This window comes from Artemia sp. Qi Xiang Cuo, chromosome 5 (assembly GCF_049724085.1).
Source record: "Artemia sp. Qi Xiang Cuo chromosome 5, ASM4972408v1, whole genome shotgun sequence".
In the NCBI taxonomy this organism is placed as follows: Eukaryota; Metazoa; Arthropoda; class Branchiopoda; order Anostraca; family Artemiidae; genus Artemia; species Artemia sp. Qi Xiang Cuo.
In genome coordinates this window covers 42,131,769-42,149,121 of record NC_142798.1, presented here as the reverse complement: position 1 = coordinate 42,149,121, position 17,353 = coordinate 42,131,769, and the positions used below count along the sequence as shown (strand labels likewise).

Below are 17,353 nucleotides of genomic sequence, written 5' to 3'. Positions count from 1 at the left end.
CACCCCCTAAATTGACCATGCGGATTCAAAAATACCAATGGCACTTGCTTGCAAGTGGTAGAACACTCCGAAACTTGACATTTTATTATATTTTGGTGTTTTATGCAAGAAAATGCATGTTCCACAAAGTTTGAGGTGCAGATTTCCACTCAAATAGAAATGCCTAGAAGCCATAGAATGTTTTCATAACAAACTAACACGATTAGTTAGAAAAAATGGCAAAACTATATGAGTCTTGAACAGTCTTGGAAAATATGAACAAAATCAAATTGAATTTCGATATATAATGATATTGATTGTTGAAAGATCCATCAGTTCAAGATTTTTTTTTCACTGTAATTTTTATTTTCGTTTTCAATACTGTAAGAATTGGAAAAGAATTAATTTGTAATATACAAGTAATTCGTTTTCAGTGAAGCACCAATGACGCAGAAGGCTTTAGGTTTTTACAGTTAAAGAACTGGGAAGTATCCAAATTTTGTTTGTAGTGAAACTATATTTGTCTTGACCAATCTTGAAAAGAACTAATAAATTAAAATAAATATTTGATGCATAATGATATTAATTGCTGAAAGCTCATCCGTTAAAATTTTACTGCAATTTTAATATTTATTTTCAATAATTACAAAAGAAAATATTTGTAATATAATTAATTTTCATTAAAGCGCCAATGACGTAGTAGGTTTTAGGCTTCTGCAGTGAGGCGATACCCAAACTCTTGTTTATAGTTATTTTTATTCGATTCAAACTTGATTTGCATATTCAATTTAAGTTTCACTTGTTTTAAGATTTATTTATTCATTTACATTAATATATATTCTATGTTTGTTCGCAATGATTGTTTATTCAATTTCTTTTCGTTTTAAGTTTCATTTATACTTCAATAGCAAAATATTTTTTTTTTTTTTAAGTTTAATTTTCATACTCAGTCTAAGCATTGGTCACTTTAAGATCTATTTATTCATTTATATTATTATCTGCTGTATGTTTTTTGCTATGATTGTCTATTTAATTTCTATTCGTTTTGGGTTTCATTTATTCTTTAATAGTAATTTCTGGTCGTTTTGAGTTTGAATTTTAACAGGTATTTGTATCTCCTGAGCTTAAGTTTAAAATAGCCTTTACTTTATTTTGAAAAACTTATTTTTGGGAAAGTTTTTTTTTAATTAATTTTTGTTCGTTTTTGATTGCAAAAAGTTTCAAGTTTTTATGGCATGGGGGGGGGGTGCTTACTGTCCGATTATTCTTGACTTTAAAAAACGGATCTAGAACTTTCAATCTAAATAGAATGAGGCTTTTTTCAAAGTCTTTACGATTACATCTTTGATAAAAAACTTATATATGAACAATAGACAGCTTGCATAACTTGTGGACAGCGATTGACAACAATGAATGGATTGAAAAAATAGCTCCAATAAGGGGGTTTAGACCATTTCACTTGCTGACTCAAAGGGATCACGACTGTTTGGAATTGACCTTAATAGGATTTTGTGTGCCAAAGCAATTTTGCATTTATCACAGAGTAAGTATTTTAACCTTTTAATTGGATAATTGTGATAGATTTCCTATGTGTTCTTCCCATACGAAACCCCTTCCCATAAGTTAAACCCCCCCCCCCATAATAAGTTATGCCCCAGGGCATAACTTACAACGCCTACCCCCGGGCCCTGGTGAGCTTTGTCGACACTGGAGTTTTTTGTTATCAGAACTTTGAACTATTTTAACAAAATTTATGTCTCAAAATTTTTATCTGATGCATTTAGGGCGTGGAGGAGGGGGGGGGTAGTTACCCTCCAATCTCTTTTGACTCCTAAAAAGTGAACAAGTACTTTAAATTTTCAGTCAAATGAGCCCTCTCTAACGTTTATACGAGCACCCCTTCCATAAGAAATAATGGGAAGGATTTGGAGAATCCTTAGATTACAACCCATGCCCTGAGGGCTGTGGGGGAGTTGTCATCCTCAAAGACCTAATGTCCAGAACTTAAAACTACTTTGAATAACATGGCTGTTTCAAAATTTCGATTGGATGTGTTTGGGGAAAGGGTGGGTGTGAGAGGGGGGTCAGTTGCCCTCAAATTACTTTCGACTATTAAAAAAGACACTAGCCCTTTGAATTTCCAATCGAATGAGCCTTTTTTCAAGTTTCTAAAACACCGCCTTCAAGAAAAACCTTATATGCCCCCAGGGCATAACTTAAAATTCTTGCCCTGAGGGTTGTGGGCGAGTGTCCTCCTCAAAAACATATTTTCTATCTGGAAATCAACTACGCTGAAAAAATAGCCACCTCGAAATTTTGATTGGATGTGTTTGGGAGAATGACGGGCGTTGGGGGGGCGGGCTAGTTGCCCTCCAATCACTTTCTACTATTAAAAAGGGCACTATCCCTTTAAATTTCCAATCGGATGGGCCTTTTTTGAAGTTTCTACAACAACGCCTTCTACAAAAACCTTATATGCCCCCAGGGCATATCTTAAAACCCTTGCCCTGAAGGTTCTGGGGGAGTTTCCTCCTCAAAAAAATATTTTCTATCTGGAAATCAACTACGCTGAACAAAATGGCTATCTCAAATTTTGATTGGATGTGTTTGGGGAAATAATGGGTGTGGGGGACGGGGGGGGGCTAGTTTTACTCGAGTCACTTTCGACTATTAAAAAGGGCACTAGCCCTTTAATTTCCAATCAAATGAGCCTGTTTTGAAGTTTCTACGACAACGCCTTTTTAAAAACCTTATATGCCCCCAAGGCATAACTTAAAACCCTTGCCCTGAGGGTTGTGGGGGAGTGTCCTCCTCAAAAATATATCTTCTATCTGGAAATCAACTAAACTGAACAAAATGGCTATCTCAAAATTTTGATTGGATGTGTTTGGGGGAATAATGCGCTTCGGGGGGGGGGGGCTAGTCTCCCTCCAATCACTTTCGACTATTCAAAAGGGTACTAGCTTTTTGAATTTCCAATCGAATGAGCTTTTTTTGAAGTTTCTACAACAATGCCTTCTATAAGAACCTTATATGTCCCCAGGGCATAAATTATAACTCGTGCCCTGATGTTTGTGGCTGAGTATCATCCTTTAAAATATATTTACTATCTTTATATCAACTATGCTGAACAAAATCGCTATCTCAAAACATTGATTCGATGTGTTGGGGAGAAGGATGGGCGGGGGGGTAGGGGGGCTAGTTACACTCCAATCACTTTCGACTATTAAAAAGGGCACTAGCCCTTTAATTTCCAATCGAATGAGTCTGTTGTGAAGTTTTTACGACAACGTCTTCTATAAAAACCTTATATGCCCCCAGGGCATTACTTAAAACCTTTGCCCTGACGGTTGTGGGGGAGTGTCCTCCTCAAAAATATATTTTCAGTCTGGAAATCAACTACGCTGAACAAAATGGCTATCTCAAAATTTTGATTGGATGTGTTTGGGGGAATGATGGGCGTGGGGGGGGGGGCTAGTTGCCCTACATCAAATGAGCCCTCTCTAAAGTTTATACGAGCATCCCTTCCATAAGAAATAATATGAAGGATCCTTAAATTACAACCCTTGCCCTGAGGGTTTTGGGGGAGTTGTAATCCTCAAAGACATAATTTACAGAACTTAAAACTACGTTTAATAAAATGGCTGTCTTAAAATTTTGATTGGATGTGTTTGGGGAAAAGGTGGGCGTGAGAGGGGGGTTAGTTACCCTCAAATCACTGTCGACTATTACAAAGGGTACTAGACCTCGGAATTTCCAATCGAATGAGCCTTTTTCGAAGTTTCTACGACACCGCCTTCTATAAAAACCTTATATGTCCCCAGGGTATAACTTAAAACCCTTGCCTTGAGGTTTGTGGGGGAATGTCCTCCTCAAAAACATATTTTCAATCTGAAAATCAACTACGCTGAGCAAAATGGCTATCTTAAAATTTTGATTGGATGTGTTTGGGGGAATGAAGGGCGAAGGGAGGGGGCTAGCTGCCACCACTAACGATTAGGTGTTTAAAAGGTCACGATCCATATGAAATTCAAATCGAATTAGTCTTTTTTGAAATTTTTGCCACAACGCTTTCTATGAAAACTTTATATACCCTCAAGTCCTAACTTAATAGCCTTGCCCTGACGGTTTCGGGGGATGTTCCTCCTCAAAAACCCATTTTATATCTGAAAATCAACTACGCTGAACAAAAAGGCTAGCTCAAAGTTTGGATTGAATGTGTTTGGGGGAATCCTGGGTGTGGGGGGGGCTAGTTGCCCTACAATCACTTTTGACTATTAAAAAGGGCCCTAGCCCTTTAAAGTTCTTATCGAAAGAACCTTTTTTGAAGTTTCTACGTCAACGCTTTCTATAAAAATCAACTACGCTGAACAAAAAGGCTAGCTCAAAGTTTTGAGTGAATGTGTTTGGGGGAATGATGGGCGTGGGGGGGGGCTAGTTGCCCTCCAATAACTTTTGACTATTAAAAAGGGCACTAGCCCTTTGAATTTCTAATCGAAAGAACCTTTTTTGAAGTTTTTACGACAACGCCTTCTATAAAAACCTTATATGCCCCCAGGGCATAACTTAAAACCCTTGTCCAAAGGGTTGTGGGGGATTGTCCTCCTCAAAAATCTATTTTCTATGTGGAAATCAACTACGCTGAACAAAAAGGCTAGCTCAAAGTTTTGATTGAATGTGTTGGGGGGAATACTGGGTGTGGGGGGGGGCTAGTTGCCCTCCAATAACTTTTGACTATTAAAAAGGGCACTAGCCCTTTGAATTTCTAATCGAAAGAACCTTTTTTGAAGTTTCTACGACAACGCTTCCTATAAAAATCAACTACGCTGAACAAAAAGGCTAGCTCAAAGTTTTGATTGAATGTGTTTGGGGGAATGATGGGCGTGGGGAGGGGCTAGTTGCCCTACAATCACTTTTGACTATTAAAAAGGGCCCTAGCCCTTTAAAGTTCTTATCGAAAGAACCTTTTTTGAAGTTTCTACGTCAACAACTTCTATAAAAACCTTATTTGCCCCCACGGCAAAACTTAAAACCCTTGTCCTGAGGGTTGTGGGGGAGTGTCCTCCTCAAAAACATATTTTCTATGTGGAAACCAACTACGGTGAACAAAATGGCTATCTCAAATTTTGATTGGATGTGTTTGGGGGAATGATGGGCGTGGGGGGGGGGCTAGTTGCCTCCAATCACTTTCGACTATTAAAAAGGGCACTAGCCCTTTGAATTTCCAATCGAATGAGCCTGTTTTGAAGTTTCTACGATAACGCCTTCTATAAAAACCTCATATGCCCCAAGGGCATAACTTAAAACACTTTCCCAGAGGGTCGTTGGGGAGTTTTCTCCTCAAAAATATTTTTTCTATCTGGAAATCAACTATACGGACCAAAATAGCCCTCATAGCATCAGTTTCGACTATTAAAAGGGCACTACCCATTGAATTTTTAATTGAATGAGTCTTTTTTGAAGTTTCTACGACAACGCCTTCTATAAAAACCTTATAAACCCCCAGGGCATAACTTAAAACCCTTGTCCTGAGGGTTTTGGGGGATTTTCCTCATAAAAAACATTTTTTATATCTGTAAATCAAAAACGCTGAACAAATTGGATATCTCAAATATTTTATTTTATTTTTTGTGGTAATTGATGGGCGTGGGGGGGGGGGCTAGTTGCCCTCCAATCACTTTCTACTATTAAAAAGGGCACTATCCCTTTGGATTCCCAATCGAAAGAGCCTTTTTTGAAGTTTCTATGACAACGCCTTCTACTAAAACCTTAAATACCCTCAGGGCATGACTTAAAACCCTTGCCTTAAGGGTTGTGAGGGAGTTTCCTACTCAGAAACATATTTCCTATGTAAAAATCAACTACGCTGAACAAAATGGCTATCTTAAAATTTCGATTGGATGTGTTTGGGGGAATGATGGGCATGGGGGGGGCTAGTTGCCCTCCAATCACTTTCGACTATTAAAAAGGGCACTATCTCTTTGAATTTCCAATCGAATGAGCGTGTTTTGAAGTTTCTACGACAACGCCTTCTATAAAAACCTTATATGCCCCCAGGGCATATCTTAACACCCTTGCCCTGAAGGTTCTGGGGGAGTGTCCTCCTCCAAAACATATTTTCTATCGGGAAATCAACTACGCTGAACAAAATGGCTATCTCAAAATTTTGATTGGATTTGTTTGGGGAAATGATGGGTGTGGGGGGCGAGTTGCACTCCAATCACTTTTGACTGTTAAAAAGGGCACTAGCCCTTTAATTTCCAATCGATTGAGCTCGTTTTGAAGTTTCTACGACAACGCCTTCTATAAAAACCTTATATGCCCCCAGGACATAACTTAAAACCCTTGCCCTGAGGGTTGTGGGGGAGTGTCCTCCTGAAAAATATGTTTTCAGTCTGGAAACCAACTACGCCGAACAAAATGGCTATCTCAAAATTTTTATTGGTTGTGTGTGGGGGAATAATGGGCGTGTGGAGGGGGGGGCTAGTTGCCCTCCAATCACTTTCGACTATTAAAAAGGGCACTAGCTTTTTGAATTTCCAATCGAATGAGCCTTTTTTGAAGTTTCTTCGACAACGCTTTCTATAAGAACCTTATATGCCCCCAGGGTATAACTTAAAACCCTTGCCCTGAGGGCTGTGGGGGAATGTCCTCCTCAAAAATATATTTTCTATCAGGAAATCAATTACGGTGAACAAAATGGCTATCTCAAAGTTTTGATTGGATGTGTGTGGGGAAATTATTGGCGTGGGGGGTGGGGGCTAGTTAAACTCCAATCACTTTCGCTTATTAAAAAGGGCACTAGCCCTATAATTTCCAATCGATTGAGCCTGTTTTGAAGTTTCTACGACAACGCCTTCTATAAAAACTTTATATGCCCCCAGGGCATAACTTAAAACCCTTACCCCGATGCTTGTGGGGGATTTTCCTCCTCAAAAATATGTTTTCAAAATTGAAATCAACTGTGTTGAACAAAACGACTATCTTAAAATTTTGATTGGATGTGTTTGGGGGAATGGTGGGCGTGGGGGGGGCTAGTTGCCCTCCAATCATTTTCGACTATTAAAAAAGGCACTAGAAATCTCGATTTCCAATCGAATGATCCCGCTCTGAAGTTTCTATGACGACCTCTTCCATATGAATTGCCTCTGGGAAAAAAAATAATAAATAATAATAAAACATTGGAGCCGTATGGCCTTTACTATAGGCAACGCTACAGCGTTGCCTCTGATTATTTATTATTATTTTTTCCCAGAGGTGTTTCAAATAGAAGGGGTCGTTGTAGAAACTTCAAAGGGGGCTCATTCGATTGAAAATCGAGAGTTCTAGTGCCCTTTTTAATAATCGAAAGTGATTGGAGGGCATCTAGCCCCCCCCCACGCCCATCATTCCCCCAAACACAACCCCCAAACAAAGTGATTGGAGGGTAGCTAGCCCCCCTCCCCCGCCCATCATTCTCCGAAAAATATCCAATCAAAATTTTGTTCAGCGTAGTTGATTTCCAGATAGAAAATATGTTTTTGAGAAGGACACTCTCCACAACCCCCAAGGCAAGGGTTTTAAGTTATACCCTGGGGGCATATAAGGTTTTTATAGAAGGTGTTACCGTAGAAACTTCAAAAAAGGCTCATTCGATTGGAAATTCAAAGGGCTAGTGCCCTTTTTAATAGTCGAAAGTGATTTGAGGGCATCTAACCCCCCTCTCACGCCCACCTTTTCCACTCACGACAGCCATTTTATTAAACGTAGTTTTAAGTTCTGGAAATTATTCTTAGAGGATGACAACTCCCCCGCAGCCCTCAGGGCAAGGGTTGTAAGTTATGCCCTGGGGGCATATAAGGTTTTGTATAGACAAAGTTGTCGTAGAAATTTCAGAAAGGGCTCATTCGATTGGAAATTTAAATGGCTAGTTCCCTTTTTAATAGTCAAAAGTGATTCTAAGGCAACTGACATCCCTTCCACGCCCACCATTTCCCCTAGCACATCCAATCAAAATTTTGATATAGCCATTTTGTTCAACATAGTTGAAAGATCTGGAAAATATATGTTTGAGCAGGACACTCCCCCCACGGTCTTCAGGGGCAATGGTTATAAGTTACGATCTGGGGGTATATATGGTTCTTATGGAAGGAATGCTCGCATAAACTTCAGCAAGGGCTCATTTGATTGGAAATTGAAAGTTCTAGTTCAGTTTTTAAGCGTCAAAAGATATTGGAGGGTAACCAGCTTCCCCCCCCCCCCCCCAACCCCTTTTTTCGCAAATGCCTCCAATAAAAATTTTAAGATAGCTATTCTGTTAAAAATAGTTCAAAGATCATACAGCAAAAATTCCGGTGTTGACACAACCCACCAGGACCCGGGGGCAGGCGTTTTAAGTTATGCCCTGGGGGCATATATGGGTCTTATGGAAGGGATGCTCGCATTAACTTCAAAGCGGGCTTATTTGATTGGAAATTGATAGTTCTAGTACACTTTTTCACAGTCAAATGAGATTGGAGGGCACCTAGCCCCCCCTCCCGCTTCGCCCTTTTTTCCTCAAACCCATCCGATAAGAACTTTGAGATAGCTTTTTTTTAAATAGTTCAAAGGTCATGTAATGAAAACTCAGGGGTCAACACAGCCTCCCAGGGCCCGAAGACAGGTGCTGTAAATTAATCCCTGGGGGAATATTCGGTTCTTATTGAAGGGACGCTCGTAAAAAATTCAGAGATGGTTCATTTGATTGGAAATTGAAAGTTCTAGTTAAGTTTTTTAGAGTCAAAAGAGACTGGTGGGCAACTAGCCCCCCCCCCCCCCCATCCCTTTTTCCCCAAATGCATCCAATAAAAATATTGAGATAGGCATTAAGTTAAAAATTTCTCAAAAGTCAGATAACATAAACTCAGGTGTCGTCACAACCCCCAAGGGCCCGGGGGCAGGCGTTGTAAGTTATGCCTTGGGGCATAAATTGTTTGTATGAAAGGGATGTTCGTATAAACTTCAGAGAGGGCTCATTTGATTGGATATTGAAAGTTCGATCTCACTTTTTAATAGTCAAAAGAGATCCGAGGGCAGCTAGCCCTCGATGACCCATCTGATGAAAATTTTGAGATAGACATCTTGTTAAAAATAGTTCAAAGGCTGGATAAGAAAAAATCCGGTGTCAATAGAACCCCCCAGGGCACAGGGGAAGACATTCTAAGTTATGCCCTAAGGGCATGTATGGGAGAGTCGGGAACCCTGTGACAAGTTCAACTTAAAGCTCAATATCTCCTAAATTTACAGTCTGAATTTCTTGCATCAAACATCAAGCTGTGGCAAAATCATTTGGCTTTTACTGGGATTTTTCTCAGATTTTTATTGCTCGCAGTAAAATTAGCAAGACTTATTTTTCAGAGGGTCCCGATTTGTCCCAGAGTACCACTTGTGCGGGTACTATGGGTCAGGGTGGTGGGTACTTTGGGACACCATGATAAATCAATTAAAACTTCGTATATTTTGTGGTATAAACTGTAAAAATACAATATACTTATTAAAAAAATTATTCAACAGAGTAGTGGGTCAGGTCTGCATCAAAGCTGATCATCTTGGCAATGCGCTTAGTTCCGCCCGAGATCATTAGAACTGGCAATTTCATCACTACTTCTGAACTATCGAAAAATATTTCATCTCGCTCTTTTGGAAACGTCAACCTCCAGGCTGGAACCTTTCGTTTCAAAAAATTTACAGTGTAGCCGTCTGGCTCAGCCTGAAGCAATTCACCAGTGTAGAATTTCGATCCCTTTTTCCCCTTGTACTCGACTAGAACAAAGTCACCGGAACAGATACTGGGAGTCACAGACTCCTCTTCTGCTAATCGAAAATTTCAGAGCAGAAGGAGTCGTCAGAATTATCGTCACACTCAAAATCCCCTGGTCCTGCTTCATCTCCGCTTTCGTCACTGAACGTTAGCAATCTCTTGGTAGTTTTCTTCTGAATCTTCGGCTTTTTGGCAGGAGGCGCTTTCTTGATTTTCTTTAGATCCTTCTTCTCTTTTTTTGCCTTCCTTTCGTTTTCTGCAGCTTGGATCACGTCTTTCACCGGTGTAGAAGTCAATATCTTGGATACTCCAGGCTTCCTGCCTGTCTTTCTGTTTGTAGCTTCCCTTCTTGGCAGGGGTATAATATCATCTGGCACAACAAACGAGGTTGAATGGTTCGTAGTGCTGGGACTCTGGCTCAACCGAAGCTCCTGTGGATCTGGTTAAGTTTTGTCAACAGTGGACTGATTTCCCAGCACTGTAGTATCTTCTCGTGGCAAAGCAGGAAGAAAGTCAGACTCTTGCCACACTCCAGTATTCAGCGGAAAATTCCAGGCTTTGAGAATCCGCTAGTGATGTTAGTCTGAGATAAGGCCTTAGGAAAAGCAACCCCCAGTAATTCACCGATCTCATATTCCGTCACTGCTCGATCAGGATGAAGTCTCAACCACTTCTCCATTGCTTGTGACCAGTAAGTCTTTAAAGGTCCATAAACCGAAACGTTGAGAGGTTGCAACCTGGATGATTTGTATGACGGGAACGTAAGTAAATGTATTCCCTTTTCTTTGGCCAACAAAATTGCATCGTAACTGGTGTGACTTTTGTGATTGTCCATCAGAATCAAGACACGATTCTCAGGAGATGGGTGGACATGCAATACAAAGTGCTCAAAATACAGCAAAAACAGATCCTTTGTCATCCAAGCATTTCCAGGCTTGCCACTTGCTATTCCAGCAGTCTGTGGGGGGCTCCATCAAGAAGCCTTTCTACAAAACGTGCTCGTGGGAAAATCAGAGAGGGTGAAATAAATCCTCCCATGGCATTTATAGCGTCCACCATGGTCACCAGCTTTCCTCTCTCTTGGGAAGTCGTTGCAGCAAGCTGCTTTACTCCCTTCGGGCTCAGCACTCCTTGACACTTGGTCTGGACATTCGTTAGCCCAGTCTCATCGAGGTTGAAGATCCAGCTAGCAGGGAGCTTGTATTTTGAATACAACTCTCCGAGATTTTTGTAAAAAGTGCCAAGAGCAACACGATTGAAACCAAGGTTTCTCTGGATACTTGTAGGTTCTGGCCTTCGAAGCAAAATGGAAGGATGTTTTCTAAGAAAGCCATACAACCAGTCTTTGCCTGCAGACTTTTCTTTGTCCCAGTTTGCCGAATATGCAAGTCCGTTTCGTTTCGCCATAAGCCAAGCAAGCTCTCTGGCTCTTTTGCTGGAGAGACCATAGTGCATTCGGGCTGCTTGAAGGATGTACTCTTCAAGTTGAAGCTCCTGCTCAATCGTAAATACTCGCCTGTTGTTATAGGCGGGAGTGTAACAAAACTCTTCTTTTTCTTCATCCGTTCTGTCACGAAACGCAGTGGCATATCTGCTAAGAGTTGACCGCTGGACATTGTAAACTTCAGCAGCTGCTCGAAGTGGAATCCCATAAAGGTGAGCTTTTACTGCTTTCTTCATGTCCTCCTCATTCCAGGAGTAAAGCGACGGATCAGCTTTCCTCGTTTTTGGCATTCTAAAACAAAAGAAAGAGTTTTTAGTTTATATACTAAGTTTAAGTTCTTCTAAGTTTATATATTAGGTAAAATTTAAATTTTATTGAATAATTAGAATGTATGGAGCTTCTGATTGAATTTAGTTTTATGGAATATAGAAATAATATATGATTTTGTATGATATAAAGAAAAAAATTATTGAATTTAGATTTGAAGTATTTGAGATTTAAATTGTAGGTTTTAGATTTGAGGTCTTGGATTTGAGGACTTAGATTTGAATTAGTGGAGTGTGTTTTATGAAAAAAATTGAGTAAATTTTTAGGGGATGTAGATATAGTATAGGATTTTTATCAATTTTTAGATTATAGATTCCAAGTAATTTGTTTAATGATTGTTGGAATTTATTTTAAACTAGTGGAATTTATTTTATGTGTTGAGGGGGATACGATTGGCCTGGATTGTAACATATTTGATTTTTGGGATTTTTTTGGGGGATTGTTGTAGCTACCTAATAACACAAGGCCCATCGAAAGTAGAAAAACGAAAGGAAGAAAGTCAACATAAGACAAGAAGCATACTCTTGAAAGTTCTCTAGGCTAAAGCAATCAAGGGTACCCTGGGACACAATGAACTGAACCTGTCCCGGTGTACCCTGGAACACTCGTCCTAGAGTACCCTAACAATACGAACTTAAGAAAAAAAAATTAGATCAGCCACTAGATGGCAGAAAAACACAGCAAAATTTATACCATCGAAAAGCTCATAAATTTCTCTATCTAATGGGCTATTAGCAATTTTCTAGAAGCTGCTTAACTAAGAGTACCGTAGAATTTTGCAAAACAAAAATGTTTTTCAAAAACCAAATAAAAAATTCTTACCTAAATTTTGTGATAGAAAGTTGGACATACGAACACTATACTTCATCTACAAATAGTCCAAGCGGTGGCGTTTGAGGTATGAGTAGTTGCAGATTTTTAGCTTGAAGTTTTCTGTCAAAAGTACACGTGTCTCAACGGCCCTGCGTCCCAACGTAACCGACTCTCCCCTATGGTTCTTATGAAAGGGATGCTCGTATAAACTTCATAGAGGGCTCATTTAATTGGAAATTGAAAGTTCTAGTTCACTTTTTAAGAGTCAAGAGAGTTAAACTAGCCCCCCTTCCACGCTCTTTTTCCCCCAAACCTGTCCTGCTACAAATTTTATGATAGCCAGTGTTTTAGAAATTGTTAGAAAATTAGATAACAAAAACGCCCCTTCAGAGCCCGGGGGATAGGCGTTGTAAGTGTTGTCCTGGGAGTGTATATGGTTCTTATGAAAGGGATACTCGTATAGACTTCAGAAGGGGCTCTTTTAATTGGAAATTGAAAGTTCTAGTTCAATTTTTAAGAGTCAAAAGATATCCGAGGGCAACTAGCCCCCCCCACACACACCCTATTTTCCCCAAGCCCATCTGATAAAATTTTTATAATAGCCATTTCATTAAAAATAGTTCAAAGGTCAGATAAGATAAATTCCTGCGTCGACGGAACCCGCCAGGGCCCGGAGGCAGGCGTTATGAGTAATGCTCTAGGGGCATATATAGTTCTTATGGAAGGGATGCAGGTATAATCTTCGGAGAGAGCTCATTTGATTTGAAATTGGAAGTTCTTGTTCACTTTTTAAGTGAACAAGAAGAGATCGGAGTCAAAAGAGATCAGAGGGCAACTAGCCCCCCTCCTTCACGCCCTAAATGCATCAGATAAAAATTTTGAGATAGACATTTTGTTAAAAAAAATTCAAAAATCTGATAACAAAAACTCCGGTGTCGAAACAGCCCCCCAGGGCCCGGGAGTAGGCGTTGTAAATTATGCCCTGGGAGCATATATGGTTGTTATGGAAGAGGATACTCGTATAAACTTTCTAGAGGGCTCGTTTGATTTGAAATTGAAAGTTGTAATTCACTTTTTAAGAGTCAAAAGTGATTGGAGGGCAGCTAGCCTCCCCTCACACTCCATTAATTTTTTTCCCAGAGGCACTTCATATGGAAGGGGTCGTCGTATAAACTTAAAAGGGGGCTCATTCAATTGGAAATCGTGAGTTCAAATGCCCTTTTTAAGAGTCGAAAGTGATCAGAGGGCAACTGGCCCCCAAGCCCTTTTTCCCCAAATACATCTGATAAAAGATTTGAGGTTGCCATTTTTTTTTTTTTAATAGTTGAAAGATCATATAACAAAAACACCTTTACGTTTGGTCATTTCGTTATAAATAGTTCAAAGATCAGATAAGAAAAACTCCTGTGTTGACCCCCCCCCCCCACAGGGCTGGGGCAGGCGTTGTAAGTATTGCTGTGGGGGCAAATATGGTCTTATGGAAGGTATGCTCGTTTAAAATTCAAAGTGGGTTTATTTGAATGGGAATTAAAATTTGCAGTTCATTTTCTAAGAGTGAAAAAAGATCCGACGGCAACTAGCCGCTTACACCCTTCATGCCTTTGATTGATTCGAATGGATAACCTCATCTGATAAAAAATTCATGTGACCGATTTTTAAAAAACAGTTAAACCATCAGATATTAAAACTCCAGGGTCGACAAAACCCCCCAGGGCCCACGATAGGCGTTTTGAGTTATACTCTGGGGGTATATATGGTTCTTATAGAAGGGATACTCGTATAAACTTCAGAGAGGGCTCATTTTATTGAATATAGAAATTTTTAGTTCACTTTTAAAGAGTCAAAAGAGACTAAAGATTAATCTAGTCCCCCCCACGCCCTTTTTCTCCAAATCCATCCGAAAAAAAAATTTGAGATAGTAATTTTGTTAAAAATAGTTCAAACATCAGATAATAAGAACTTCGAGGTTGACACAAACAAATTTTTTCACTTGCATATTGCTACTTTTATTCCAATTTTGATACTTTGACTGAATATTTGATTTTTTTTAAGTTTGATTATCAAATAGAGAATTTTTAAGCGCTTCAAATAGTTTGCAATCAAAAACAAACAAAAATTAATGAAAAAAAAAACTCCTAAAAATAATTTTTTAAAATAAAAGTAAAGTCAATTTTAAAATTAAGCTCAGCATATACAAATACCTTTTAAAATCCAAACTCAAAACGACCAGAAATTACTATTAAAGAATAAATGAAACCCAAAACGAACAGAAATTAAATAAACAGTCATAGCAAAAACATACAACAAGCAATAAAATAAATAAATAAATAGATCTTGAAGCGAGTAATGCTTAGATTGAATATGAAAATCAAGCTTAAAACAAAAACAAATATTTGCTATTAAAGTATAAATAAAACTTAAAACGAACAGAAATTAAATAAACAATCAATGCGAACAAACATACAATATATATCAATATAAATGAATAAATAAATCTTAAAACGAGTGAAACTTGAATTAAATACGCAATTCAAGCTTGGATCTAATAAAAATAACTACACACACGAGTCTGGGTATCGCCACACTACAGAAGACTAAAACCTACTACGTCATTGGCGATTTACTGAAAACTAATTATATTACAAATGTTTTCTTTTGTACTTAATATTGAAAATAAATATTAAAATTACAGTAAAATTTTGAACTGATGAGCTTTTAACAATTAACATCATTGTGAAACAAATATTCAGTTTAATTTATTAGTTCTTTTCAAGATTGGTCAAGAAACATATAGTTTCACTACAAACAAAATTTGTATACTGCCCACTTCTTTAACTGTAAAAACCTAAAGCCTTCTGCGTCAAAGGTGCTTTACTGAAAACGAATTATTTGTATATTACAAATTTATTCTTTTCCAGTTCTTACAGCATTGAAAATGAAAATAAAAATTACAGTGGAAAAAAAATCTTGAACTGATGGATCTTTCAACAATTAATATCATTATATATCTAATATTCAATTTGATTTTGTTTATACTTTCCAAGACTGTTCCAGACTCATATAGTTTTGCCATTTTTTTAACTCTGCCATTTTTAGTAACTAGTCGTGTTATTTTGTTATGAAAACATTCTATGGCTTGTAGGCATTGTTATTTGAGCAGAAAGCTGCACCTCAAACTTTGTGGAACATGCATTTTCTTGAAGGAAGCACTAAAATATAATAAAATGTCAAGTTTCGGAGTGTTCCACCACTCGCAAGCAAGTACCATTGGTATTTTTGAATCCGCATGGTCAATTTAGAGGGTGGAGGGTTGGCTAATTCTCGTAGCAGCCCCATTCTGTCGTGGTATGATTCACATTTTCAACACCTGGCGTCCGGACTATCATATAATCTACCAAGCATACAACTACCCCATATCAGTATCAATAAATAAATGAAACCCAAAAACGAACAAAAATTAAAATAAATATTAGAGTCATACTCATAACGAGCATAAATTAATATGAGTAGGGTTCAAAACCCCTATGCTTTCTAAAAGCCAGAATATAATTTGTACTTTACTGAAAAAAAAATCAAATGAGTTTACTGAAAAAAAATGGGCATTGTCAATTTAATATGCATATGCTGATATTTATTCCCTAAAATCTTAATTAATTTTTTGATTTCTTAAAGTTACAAAAGTGAAAACATTTCAAAGAATTGTTTTCAGTAAAGCGCCAATGACGCAGTAGGTTTTAGGCTTTTGCAGTGAGGCGATACCCAAACTCGTGTGTATAGTTATTTTTATTCGATTCAAACTTGATTTGCATATTTAATTTAAGTTTCACTTGTTTTAAGATTTATTTATTCATTTACATTAATATATATTGTATGTTTGTTCGTATTGATTGTTTATTTAATTTCTGTTCGTTTTAAGTTTCATTTATACTTTAATAGCAAATCATTTGTTTTCGTTTTAAGCTTGATTTTCATATTCAATCTAAGCATTACTCGCTTTAAGATCTATTTATTCATTTATATTATTACTTGTTGTATGTTTTTTGCTATGATTGTTTATTGTTTATTATCGGAAAGTTTTTTTTTAATTAATAATAATAAAACATTGGAGCCGTATGGCCTTTACTATAGGCAACTCTATAGCGTTGCCTCTGATTATACTAGAATACACTCGTTTAAAGAGGACCTACATTACTATTACTTAAAATATTACCATAGGGGACTTGCACAATCTCTATTTAGCCTTGAATGGGTATAGGTTTATCTAGCTGAATACCTTTTTGTCACGATTGCAGACTGACTTTCTTTTAATCCAAATTTGAACCATAACAGAAGTTTTGCAATTTCCATTATCCTCAAGGCTTATTAGTACTCCAATGCTTACCAATGTGCTTTCTAAGAAAAAAAAACACGTTAGTTATTGGGATGCTGATAATAAGAGGGGATAATTATGACACCATTTATCTGAAAATTATTTTATACACCACTTCATGTTCATATGAAATAAGTTCACGAGTAACTCATTCTTCAAACTCACTCACTCTTCAAACAATTGAAAATTTTTAAATGAGTTTCTTTTCGACTGAAAATAAGGAGCAACATTAAAACTTAAAACGGAGAGAAATCACCCCGTGTGTGAGGGGGGTTACCCCTTCCTCAACCCTCGCTCTCTTTAAAGTAAGACCTTATAGTTCTTGAAAAACATTTCTCATTGAAATTCAAAGACCCTTGTGTTTGATCAGTCTTTCTTAAGGAATTGTGACAAAAAGTCAAACTTTAACGTAAATATCAAGTTTTGAGCAAAGGGTAGCCCCCTTCATATACAGAACAATTTCTGTTCGTTATAATTTTTAATGCTGCTCCTTACTTTCAGTCGAAAAAACTTCTTTTTTAAAGATTTAACTCTGATTGTTCTTCAAATCATGCTTTAAAATCCCCTCCCACCCCCCCCCCCCTCGTGTAAAGTTTACCCAGGAAAGCTTCTTCTCAAACTTTCTTCTCCACGGAAAATACCC

General features: G+C 37.9%; 1 protein-coding gene across 2 annotated transcripts in view; it reads right to left on the bottom strand.

The window, feature by feature from the left end:
• LOC148952156 (proto-oncogene tyrosine-protein kinase receptor Ret-like) overlaps positions 1–17,353 on the bottom strand; it is a 436,938-nt gene that overhangs the window by 379,154 nt on the left and 40,431 nt on the right. The window contains exon 3 of one of the 2 annotated variants that reach the window (XM_089088861.1): positions 16,615–16,733. In XM_089088861.1, the coding sequence (XP_088944987.1) occupies positions 16,615–16,733 (119 nt within the window). Of the gene's footprint in view, positions 1–16,551; positions 16,734–17,353 lie in introns of those variants that run through there. The other variant, XM_089088862.1, reaches the window with a different exon arrangement.